Below are 12,656 nucleotides of genomic sequence, written 5' to 3'. Positions count from 1 at the left end.
GTGCCGCCAGCCTCCCACCGGGGATACCTTTCTCCATATTCTCCAAGTTGAAGTTGTCATCGGCCAGGCCCTCCTCACAGGCCCCGCCCTCGCCCCGCCCGCAGGGGGCTGGGAAGCCTTCCGCGGGCAGCTCCGCGCTCTCGGACAGCTCGCTCCGCAGGCTGGCGGCGTCGCTGCTGCCGCTGCTCAGGCTCGCCTTGTCACAGGTCTCCTGGAAGGGGCACGCAGTTCTCCAGAGCGCCATCCCGTCTTCCTTCTGCACAACACAAAGCTCCTTAGAACGTACCGTACATTAAAACTCTTAAGATAGCTTCATAAATATGTGTGCTGAAGTAGCATCGGCCATTCCAACTATACCTGAGCTATCAAATTTTTCGGTCCATAACTAAAGAAAAATATAGGTCTGCAAGCTACCGTTGGACAAAACGGAATGGACGTGGCAAGAGGCTTATTCACAAAGGTCTGTGCAATCTGGTGAAAGGAAACACAGTACTAAGGCATCGACATGTACCAATTAAACTGACATTTCTCTTCTTGAACTTATTTTGAAAATATTTGCTATCAAATCTTTTCAGCGCCACAGTAAGTCAGTCTGGCTTAGTTTCTTCAAAGCTCAAGGGAGATAAGCAGCAAACACAGCCAGTCCCTGGAGAGAGAGAGATGAGGTCTCCTAAAAGATGAAGAGTGACAGCAAAGGGGAACTTCAATCCACTCAGCACCCCAGGCCACTGCCCGGTGTCAACACTCTCCACCAAGCTACTACGCTGGCCATGGGCTCCCCCAGGCGCCTCCAACTGCTGTGCGCATTTCTATTACGCTAGCACCACAGGGTTACCATCTGGCCATGTGAGTCCACATTTCCCTCAACAGTATTATTAGAAACCACGAGATTATGCTTGACGGTTCAATAAAAATAAACAGAAAAGAAGAGATAACTCTCATTAATTAAATGCAGGAAGTTTTTAGTTCTCTAAGAAAAAGACGGAAGGAAAGGAACCAAATATGACTCAGCAGAAAAGTGCTCCTTGTTTCTTTATTCAATGGAGTCTCAGTTCCTAAGACCCTTATTGTGTGCAACAGTTTGTGGTCAACGTGTAAAACCTTCATAAACTGTTGGGCTAAGCAATGCTGAACCTAAGGTACAGGCCAGGAAGATAAAAAGACAAAGGAAGAAAGGCCATAAGAAAGGTAAGGATAATAGTTGGAGAGCACAAAAGAAAGCAAAAGGCTACATTTATTGAAAGGGAAAAACATCTACTCACGAATCTGTCAGAGACTGAATAGTCACAACTACCTCTTCTTGACTAAAAGGCTCCAACAATGAACAAAGCTTGCTAAAGAGACTTGTTCATGGCTTTTCCCCCAGAAATTGTTTTCTAAAATTAAAGTGTCACCCATAGCTACAAGGAACAGGTTTCTAAAAACTCTGTGCTGGCCTGACCAAGTGGTGGCGCAGTGGATAGAGCGTCGGACTGGGATGCGGAAGGACCCAGGTTCGAGACCCCAGGGTTGCCAGCTTGAGCGCAGGCTCATCTGGCTTGAGCAAAAAGCTCACTAGCATGGACCCAAGGTCACTGGTTCGAGCAGGGGGTTACTCAGTCTGCTGAAGGCCCGCAGTCATGGCATATATGAGAAAGCAATCAATGAACTAAGGTGTTGCAACAAAAAACTGATGATTGATGCTTCTCATCTCTCTCCGTTCCTGTCTGTCTGTCCCTATCTATCCCTCTACCTGACTCACTCTCTCTCTCTCTCTCTCTCTCCCCCTATAAAAAAATTAAAAAATAAAAATTAAAAAAAAATTTTAAATAAAAACTGTGCTGGCAGAATTTGCAGATGAGAACAATCCAGGATGTTATGAGTGGCTGCATTTAGAAAGCTCCAAAAGTTGTCATGTATTTATGTTTATTATACAAAAAAGAAACTATCAAAGACATTTTGTGTATTGCACACTGTCCAATGAATTTGTTATATCTTTTTCTTGGGAAGATTTTTCATGTTTTCTTCCTCAAAGTTTCATCAAGATACTTGGAGATATTTCTTGCTCTGTTCAAAGTAACACACAGTTAGCTGAAGGAGCATTTCAATTTGTTTTTTGTCTGATCATGCAACAAATGTTCAATGTCTTCCTGCGTTTGGTGCTCAGAATACTTCATTCCTGCTTCTTGGCTCCACCCTGGGCCACTAAGTGAGAGCCCATAATGGGACACGCTCTGGATTCCCTTTGGCAGAGTTGAATGCATGCTTCTCAGAAATGTTTCTGATGACCACGGCTTGTGAAGGACTGTCGAGGCCAGCCTCAGTTCTGCCCATGTCCAGACCCTCATACCAAACCCAGAAGCTTCTTCTAAGGCTCAGAACTTGGCTGAGAAACCCACTCAGCATCTTCCATGCCCTCCTCCTTCTCCAGTCCCAACCCGCAGACCCTCCTTCCTCCAGTTCTCCTCAACTGAGGCTACTAGAAAGGTACAAAGACATAAACATTCAATTGAAGGCTTTTTCCTCCTTGTGATTCTAAATAAATCATCTCCTGCCCTATTCTAAAGTCCACAACTGTCATTTACAACCCTGTAAGGACTATACACCCAAGATGTGTCAAAACTATCAATGCTGGGGGGAAAAAAAGAAAAAAATACACAAGAGATCATTTTTTGAGTTGAGAAAATCTTTTTCTTGGACTGATGCAATTAGATGCCGGAACCATAGATCTATAAAACTAGCAAAACTTCAGCAAAGGCTTTGTGTCTCTTAAGAACGGTCATGGATAAGACACTAGAGGAACATTTTTCTTTGAACAAATGAAGAGTGGGGAGAAGTTGTGAGTCCCATATAAGCAATTCCAGATTTAAGGAGGTTTGACTTGCCAACAAGAACCAGCTGAGTTACAAATCAACAGTCATTTTCAACTTCCAAAACCGCATTCATGGGTAACTGGGTGTTGGCTTAGATTTTGGTAAAGGGAATTCCCACTCTGGGAGAGATGGTTCTTCAGACTCTACAAACATGAAAGGTATGTAAAGCAATGTAGAATGTGTAGTTTGTTTGGGTTTAAAATCTCAATTTCTATAATCTCGTGCAGCAGTTTTTGCTTCATATTAACCTACGTAGTTTTATGTAGTTGCCATAAACTACTTGCCACTATCCACACACTTTCCCAAGCGTGGTTTCCAGAGTTTCTGCTTGTGAATATTGGAGTACTGAGTTATCATCTAACTCACTTCTTTAAGACCTGGGAGCTATTTCAGCCCCTTTTAAGCCCCTTGAGCCTTGCACATAGCAAACGGCCAATAAGTAGTTGCTTCTTTGAGATCAAAGGGAGAGAAGAGCGAGAAACACAGGGCAATTCCTTAGAGGACGAGCAGGTTTTGTAACTGCTGGGTTTTCTATCTTGCTTCTTTATCTAGGGTCCTATATTGTGAAATTTCCCTACGGAGCAAAGGGACTGCTCGGTGATGCTAACTCCTCTCTTCCTTTTTCCTCTTTGTTTGTTTGTTTTTTCATTTTGTATTTTTCTGAAGTTGGAAATGGGGAGGCAGTCAGACAGACTCCTGCATGTGCCCAACCAGGATCCACCCGGCACGCCCACCAGAGGGCGATGCTCTGCCCATCTGGGGAGTTGCTCTGTTGCAATCAGAGCCATTCTAGCGCCTGAGGCAGAGGCCACAAAGCCATCCTCAGCGCCGGGGCCAACTTTGCTCCAATGGAGCCTTGGCTGCATGAGGGGAAGAGAGAGACAGAGGAAGAAGAGGGAGGGGTGGAGAAGCAAATGGGCACTTCTCCTGTGTGCCCAGGCCGGGAATCGAACCCAGGACTCCTGCACATCAGGCCAACGCTCTACCACTGAGCCAACCAGCCAGGGCCCTTTTTCCTCTTTGCACTTGAGAGAAGTGGTGAAGCCCACCTGCCTCACAGATGACCAGCCCAGCAATGACACCTGGCCTCTGTAACTGAGCAGTCACTGACTAAAAGCAGAGATGGTTGGATATTGTTAGCATAACAGTTGCGGCACTAAGATTTTCCAAACGTTGCATCTAGCAAGTACATAAACGTATAAAAGTGAATTGGGGGGAGGAGGGGAGAGGTGCAGCTCTGGGGGATGGAATTTGGCCACTGTCATCTCTGTCCCTTTCTAATCACTTATGGTTTTTTTAGGAATAGGAGAGGGGGTTTAGATTTCCTTGGCATCTGTGTCTCCTTGGCATGGATGGACACATTCTGTATGGCAACAAGGAGAAACAATGTACATTATACAGTAAAGTTATCACTGATATGGTAATCGTCGTCATTATAGAAGACACTTCCTGTCACAATTGCTGATGTAGGCACAATTATGTTTAACTCAGTTTTTCTCATTATAATGTAATTTTTTATGTGTAGAGCAGATCATAATACATTTTTAGTTGAATAGCAATTCTAACAGTAACAGACTGGCATTGCCCAAATTAACTGTGGCAGCAGGGAACGAATTAAGAACGTCTACTTTATTAAAACCAGTGCAATTTTTAAAATTGCCTAGAATGTTAGTTTTATAATAAGAAAGAAAAAGAAAAGCAATAAATAAATATAAAGCATAAACCAACTAAACCCTGTAATGTTTCCCTTTAGAACCACAAAGAATGCACTATTTCTATTGTGTTCTAAATATCATATTCTATTTGAGTTACCGTACATCTTTACCCGGTGTCTTCCATTTGTTTAGCTAATAACTGTGACCTTAAATACATAAATTTAGAGTTACCAGGTGCTTGGAAAAAATTAATTGGGCTGAGGTGGGGGTTTTTTTGAGTGACAAACCAAGTTCTAGGTTTTTCATTGCTGATGGCACAAAGAAACTCAAAATAGGAGGCAGATTACTGACTGCACATCATCATACATAAATTTAGTCCCTAAGTTTTAAAGCATTTAAAACAATCAGCCAGTGTGATCAGACGGTTGAAGGGGCCTTGTAGACCCACAGCGGAGTGGACTGCCCATCAGCGAGGCAGTGAGAGGTTCCTCCCCAGGGACTGCCCTGGGGCCTTTGGCTTTGCCGTCACAGAGAGCTGGGCTGGTGGAGCAAGGCTGCAGCCTGGTCCTCCATAGGGAAGAAAGAATTCTTTTAGCTCCACAGTAGTTCGTCTGATGTCTAATTTCATTGATAAAATCTTGAAGCATTTCCTTTCTCCCATGCCCCACATGTCAAGTAAAAGAGTAATATGCTCAATTTAAAGCAGAAAAACTAGTGTCTAGGCCTTGAAAATAGCTAAATTTATAAATACTACATAATAAAGGAAAATGGTCTATTCAAGGTGAGATATGAATTGTTTTGTTTTGAACTTGTTAAAAATATTCATATAAAGCTAAACATTTCACTTTAATATAATAAAATATACATAATTATGATCATACTATTATCATGACTCTTAATAAGAACATCTTAAAAGCACAAGAACATACTAATGTACTGTCACTAAATTAAATAAAATTGGAGAATGAATTGATTATAATAATTAAGGCTAAAATTCTAGTATCAAATTTACCATGTTTGGTAATATTTTCCTGCTACTCCATAATTAATCTAGTATTCCTAATTCAAGGAAAGATTTGATAGACATGAAAATACTAATAAAGATGAGGGGAAGAAGAGTGCAATAGTCTAAAAAGTTCACCTATTTGCCCTGGCCGGTTGGCTCAGTGGTAGAGCGTCGGCCTGGCGTGCAGGAGTCCCGGGTTCGATTCCCAGCCAGGGCACACAGGAGAGGCACCCATCTGCTTCTCCACCCCTCCCCCTCTCCTTCCTCTCTGTCTCTCTCTTCCCCTCCTGCAGCCGAGGCTCCATTGGAGCAAAGTTGGCCCGGGAGCTGAGGATGGCTCCATGGCCTCTGCCTCAGGTGCTGGAATGGCTCTGGTTGCAGCGGAGCAACGCCCCAGATGGGCAGAGCATGGCCCCCTGGTGGGCATGCCGGGTAGATCCCGGATGGGCGCATGCGGGAGTCTGTCTGACTGCCTCCCCGTTTCCAACTTCAGAAAAATACAAAAATAAAATAAGTAAATAAATAAAAAGTTCACCTATTAAAAACACAGATGTTATAGCATATAGCAACATTCACTGACCACCTTTCATTCAAGACTATGGACAAAGAGATGAAAAGAACTGAACGTGTGTCCATATTTCCAAAAGCATTCCAAACGAGGCCAGAATCAAGCAATACCACTTAACACATAGAAAAAAACATACACAGATAATTTTCAAGTAGTCAAGTTTTAAGACATGCTAATTTGGATTGTTCAAAAACAAGAGATATAATTGAAAAACAGAAATACTTGGGCCTGGCCAATTGGCTTAGTGGTAGAGCATCAGCCTGGCATGTGGATATTCTGGGTTCGATTCCAAATCAGGGCACACAGGAGAAGCACCCATATGCTTCTCTACCCTTTCCCTTCTCCTTCCTCTCTATCTCTCTCTCTCTTCCCCTCCTGCAGCCAAGGCTCCATTGGAGCAAAGTTGGTCTAGGCACTGAGGATGGCTCCATGGCCTCTGCCTCAGGCATTAGAATGGCTCCGGTTGCAAGGGAGCAAATGCTCCAGATGAGAAGAACATCGGCCCCTAGTGGGCATGCCAGGGGGATCCTGGTCGGGCACATGCGGGAGTCTGTCTCTGCCTCCCTGCTTCTCACTTCAAAAAAATACAAAAACAAAACAAAACCAGAAATGATTAAGAAATTCAACACAATGAAATTAAACACGGGTGGTATCAATAGAGATAGAACCCAAAAATTAGAACCCCACTTACTGTTTCATTTTTAAGACAGAGTCACACAGGGAAAGATCTGATTCTTTTTTTTTTCTTTTTTTTCTTTTTTTACAGGAACAGAGAGAGAGTCAGAGAGAGTGATAGATAGGGACAAACAGACAGGAAAGAAAAGAGATGAGAAGCATCAATCATCAGTTTTTTGTTGCGAGACCTTAGTTGTTCATTGATTGCTTTCTCATATGTGCCTTGACTGCGGGCCTTCAGCAGACCGAGTAACCCCTTGCTCAAGCCGGCGACCTTGGGTCCAAGCTGGTGAGCTTTTTTTTTGCTCAAACCAGATGAACCCGCACTCAAGCTGGCGACCTCGGGGTCTTGAACCTGGGTCCTTCTGCATCCCAGTCCTACACTCTATCCACTGCACCATCGCCTGGTCAGGCAGATCCAATTCTTGTTAAATAGCACATTGAGCATATAACATCAAAATACAAAACTGTTAAAGAATCAATAGACGAAGAATTAAAAATCAAGGAAAAAAGTCACCATCATTTTTTGCCTGGTCCCAGTGCAGTCTCCTCTTAACCGGCTTCCCTGCTTCCACTTTTGGCTCTCAACAGCCAGCTCTACATTGTTTTGAAACATTATGTCACCCCTTTCACTAAGCGCACATCCGTCCATCTATACTATACCATGGCATATACCCTCCCCATCTCTCCCTGTCTGCCCACAGGCCTCCTTGCTCGCTCCTTGAACTTGGCAGGCACACTCCTAGCTCAGGATCTTTTTGCTATTCCCTCTACTATCAACATTGTGCCTTCAGATATTTGCATGACTCACCTCTTTAATGTATTCTGGTTTCTTCTCAGAATTCAGGTAATTATCGGGGTTTTCCATGATATCTCTATTTCAAATAGCCTCTCTCCACATGTACCAATTACTTTCTATTACTTTGCCTTCTTATAATTTCTTGTCCATGACATTTAAATTTATTTTTTATACAAAAAACCCCACTGTGAAGGTGGAATTCTTTTGACTGTTCTATTCATTGTTATAACGCCAGACTAGAATAGTTCCCAAAAGAAAATAGATGCTCAATAAATTTTGTTGAATAAGTAAAATACAAGATTGATATTTTAAAAGTGCTGTGAAGATTTTCTCCATGTTAAAACAAGAGGTAGAAATAAAAATTTCAGCATGATTTTTTTTTAAGAAATTGACAAACTGATTCTAAAATTAATGAGGAAATACACAGATCTAGAACAGCCAAATCAAACTTGATAAAGAAGAACAAATTGGATGACTTACATACTTGAATGCAGAACTCATTAAATATTAACGCCCTGGCTGATTGGCTCAGCAGTAGAGTGTTGGTCCGACATGTGGAAATCCCAGGATCAATTTCCAGTCAAGGCACACAGGAGAAGCTACCATCTGCATCTCCATCCCTCCCTTTTTTGTCTCTCTCTCTCCTCTCTCTCTCTCTCATTCCCTTTCTCTCTCTCTCTCTCCTCTCTCTCTCTCTCTCTTTTCCTCTCCTTCAGCCATGGCTCAAATGGTTTGAGTAAGTTGGCCTGGGCACTGAGGATGGCTCCATGGCCTCACCTCAAGCACTAAAATGGCTTGGTTGCTGAGCAATGGAGCAGGGGCCCCAGACAGGCAGAGCATTGCCCCCTAGTGGGCTTGCCGGGTGGATCCCAGTCTGGGTACACGTAAAAGTCTGTCTCTCTGCTTCCCCTCCTCTCATTGAAAATAATAATAATAATAATAATAATAATAATAAAGTCCAAACAAAGAAATTGGTCTTTAACAAAATTAAAATTTAACAAAAATTTCTACTCATCAGAAAAATATCATTAATAAAATAAATAAGTCATAGACTGGGAGAAATATCTGTAATACATCTGTTTGAAAAATAGAGTTATATCTAGACTATATAAAGAATTCCTACAAATCAACAAAAACAAACAAATAAATCAGAATAATGGGAAAATTTTGAATGGACACTTCATAGACACAAAAAGATAGATAAATGACCAGCAAGCACATTTAAAAGTACTCAACATTCTTGGTTATCAGAAAAATACAAACTAAAACCACAAAGAGATACCTTTTTATGTCCCTTACAAAGGTTAAAATCTAAAAGACTGACAATACCAAGTGTTTCCAAGAATGTGAAACAATCTCATACACTGCTTTTTAAGGTGCTAAACAGCACAATGTTGGAGAACTGTCTTGTAATTTATTCAAGGTTAAACATATAAGTACATTATGACTCTGAAGTTATGTTCATAGGTATTTATCTAGGAGAACTGAAGATATATCCACAAAAAGACGTACCCAAAAAATTCACAGTAGTCTTACTTATAAAACTCTAAATCTAAAAACACAATATAAGCATTCATCAATAGGAAAATAAAGACATTTTGATATATTTATATAAGATAATACTCAAATAATATAAACAAATTACTGTGAGACACAACATGGAGGAATCTCCCAGACATTATGTAATGTGAAAGATGCTAGACGCTAAAGAGCGTACAGTGTTTGATTTATCTATAAAGTCAAACAATAGGCAGATGTTGTCTATAGTTAACAGTCTGGGCATGGGCACGGAATTGATGAGAAGGAGCATGAAGGAACTTTCTGAGGTGATGTAAATATTTTTAAGTCTGCTTTTGGGTGGGATTTCTATATGGTCAAAAGGTATTAAACTAAGCACTTAAAATCTGTACACTTGGCTGTATGCAAATTACCCCTCAGTAAAAAGGGGTTACATGTAAGAACTGCATACATATCTTTTTGGAAACTTATAAGGCATTGCTTTATTTTCTTAAAACATAACAAATACAGAACATTTCCAAAACAAGTCATTTTTCCTGATATTTCTTTTACTGCATCATTTCTTGTTGCATTTTCACAGCCTTGGGGAAAATTCAATCAACAATTAACCAGATAATAAAGGCAAAGATGTTCACAAAAAATATTGTCCTTTTAAAATACATCTTTTTCCACATGGCTTATTTAATGTCCTAGGGAAGGACTGCAGACACACGTCTTTTATGGTGTGTTCAGCACTTGTAAATGACATGGCATAAAAATAAAGCAAATAAATAAATAGCACAACATTTCCAAAAATTTTCACTAAGAAAATGAGAATCGGGTGCTTGCAAATCTCAATTTTTTAAAATATATTTTTAATTAAGTAAGAGGCAGGGAGGCAGAAAGACAGACTCCCACATACGCCCCAACTGGGATCCACCCGGCAAGCCCCTTACCAGGCGATGCTCTGCTCATCTGGGACTGCTGCTCTGTTGCTCAGCAACTGAGCTATTTTAGCACCTGAGGCAAGGCCATGGAGCCATCCTCAATGCCTGGAGCCAACTTGCTCAAACCAATCAAGACATGGCTGCAGGAGGGGAAGAGAGAGGAGGAGGAGGGGGAGGAGTGGAGAAGCAGATGGTCACTTCTCCTGTGTGCCCTGACTGGTAATCGAACCCAGGACTTCCATACGTCAGGCCAACTGGCCAGGGAAAATCTGCTTAATTCTTAAGTGGTCAACTTAAAAGATACTTGCTAAGAACATATACAAATTGTATTTGAATATTACAATAAAGAATTTAAATTATCATAGGTTTGTGAACTTAAAAATAATCTGTGTTAATTAGCACTGCCTTGTCCCCCCAAACTTAAGATGAATTTAAGATGATGATTGTGTGCCACATCTAAATAGTTTGACTATATCAAATTATCACAGATATCTTTATGTTTTAATTCACTAAAATCTTAAAATTTTAGGACTTGCTATATGAACATTTACCCATCATTTTAAGCATGAGATAATTTATCAAGATAAGATGTTTTATGAAAGATCATTTTGGTAGGCAGATGGAGTATAGTTAAGGGAAGGAGATGATTCTAGATTACCTAGGTGGACCAGGTTCAACCTTTTGGAAGGTCTTCGAAGGAGAACTGAGGCTTGAAAAAGAAATTATATCTGTGGACAGCAGTGTTAGCCCATGCCCAAGAGTTCCAACCTTCCTTTCAAGCCAGCCTGCCCTATTAATTCTGGACTTACCTCACCAGCCCCCACAAGCATGTAAGCCAATTCCTTGCAATAAATCTCAAAGTCAGTATTGCCGACTAGTTCTGCTTCATGCATTTTGTATAAGGCTGTCCTGCATATGGAATAATATTAGCATCCTACTAGCAGAATTCAAAATCATTGGGATAAACAAGATGGCACCCCTTCACCACACCCCCACATTTCCTAGTGACCTGTGGACAGGGCAGAGGTGGAACACTGAATCTTTCCTGGGGGTGAGGAAGAGTCTAGAGCAGGGGTAGTCAACCTTTTTATACCCACCGCCCACTTTTGTATCTCTGTTAGTAGTAAAATTTTCTAACCACCCACCAGTTCCACAGTAATGGTGATTTATAAAGTAGGGAAGTAACTTTACTTTATAAAATTTATAAAGCATATAATAATAATTACTTAGCAAGTACTTTATGTCGGATTTTCGCTGTTTGGCAGAATCAATCTTTAAAAACAACTTACTATAGTTAAATCTATCTTTTTATTTATACTTTGGTTGCTCCACTCCCACCCACCATGAAAGCTGGGACGCCCAGTAGTGGGCGGTATGGACCAGGATGACTACCACTGGTCTAGAGGCAAAATCGCTGGATATTACAGTGATCCAATGTGAGGTCATGAGAATAAGAACTGAGAGGGATTTCTCAGGCATTTTAAAGATAAAACCCGTAAGCACTTGATAATGCAATGGATGCAGGATTTAAAGGAGAGTGAATAGAAAGTGTCAAGGTCCCAGGTAAGGTGATGAGGTGTAGAAGATGACAAGATTAAGGGAAGAGAATTTATTCACTCTGGGGCTTGCTATGTATGAGGTACCTATTAGACATACAGGTAAACATCCGGTTCAAACTTTAGGTCTGGCACACAGAGGAGGCTGAGATGCGATGGATAGCTTTGGAGGTCTTTAGAAAATGAGCTGTAAAATATATGCCACTGTATTTTGCCGTCTTAGAAAATTTTGTGTACTTTTCCTCCCAGAGCCCTTATAATATGGAGACCAACCTTATAGACCTGAGAAAGGCAGGGGTGAAGACCACCTGGGGGAAGAGAAGGACGTGATGGGGGGGCAGTTTCTGGCAGAGGGACGGAGCACTGGCAGTCTGCCTGACGCATAGGGAGGAGCCTGACGTAAAACAGAAGGTGATGCACAGAGGAGGAGCCTGACGTAAAACAGAAGGTGACACACAGAGGAGGAGCCTGACGTAAGACAGAAGGTGAGAAGGCCGGTGTGCACATCCACGGTTTTCCTCCCACACCTTGTCGGCAGAAGTGAGCCTCCGGAGGGAAGTGGGACAGTGGGTAAAAACACACAGGGGGCTTGACAAGGCCATCCCAATGGAGCCAGAAAAGACTAGACGCTTCAGAGATTTGTGATCACTGTAACACTATACCCCGTGTGGTTTCTATGGGCACTTAACACAAGGCTCGCGAGGAAGAGCCTTGTCTATTTTGTTCACACTGGTATGCCCAGCACCTAGAATAATAGTACCTGATACCTCATAGATATTCAATAAGTATTTGTTGAGTGGATAATTGAGTAATGGGCACCTTAGATAGAAGAGCAGGAAAGAGTGAAGATACCTGAGCTGGTGGGCTGATATATTGGCCCCCATTCCCAGGTGGTTCTGAGTGTGGCGTGGATGGGAATCCCACGTGTCCCACTGGGAACACAGAAGATGGCTGTGGTGCTGGCTGGTGAGTTCACTGCATGCAGGGAGCAGGGAGGGGTGTGGATGGACCACAGAGAAGACAGTTCAAACCAATGATGGCAAGACAGATGCCCCAAAGCCACAGAGATGGGTCACCCCACCTATAAGGTCAGCAGAGGCC

At 41.9% G+C, this 12,656-nt stretch overlaps 1 protein-coding gene across 4 annotated transcripts in view; it reads right to left on the bottom strand.

Annotated features, from left to right (window-relative positions):
* The window catches only part of NEK10 (NIMA related kinase 10), a 194,938-nt gene that overhangs the window by 49,279 nt on the left and 133,003 nt on the right, over positions 1-12,656 (bottom strand). For all 4 annotated transcript variants that reach the window (XM_066244946.1, XM_066244943.1, XM_066244944.1 and 1 more), the window contains exon 27: positions 28-256. In XM_066244946.1, the coding sequence (XP_066101043.1) occupies positions 28-256 (229 nt within the window). The remainder of the gene's footprint in view (positions 1-27; positions 257-12,656) is intronic.

This window comes from Saccopteryx bilineata, chromosome 10, assembly GCF_036850765.1.
Source record: "Saccopteryx bilineata isolate mSacBil1 chromosome 10, mSacBil1_pri_phased_curated, whole genome shotgun sequence".
Lineage (NCBI taxonomy): Eukaryota > Metazoa > Chordata > Mammalia > Chiroptera > Emballonuridae > Saccopteryx > Saccopteryx bilineata.
The sequence above is the reverse complement of the archived record's forward strand: the minus strand, read 5'-3'. Positions and strand labels throughout refer to the sequence as shown.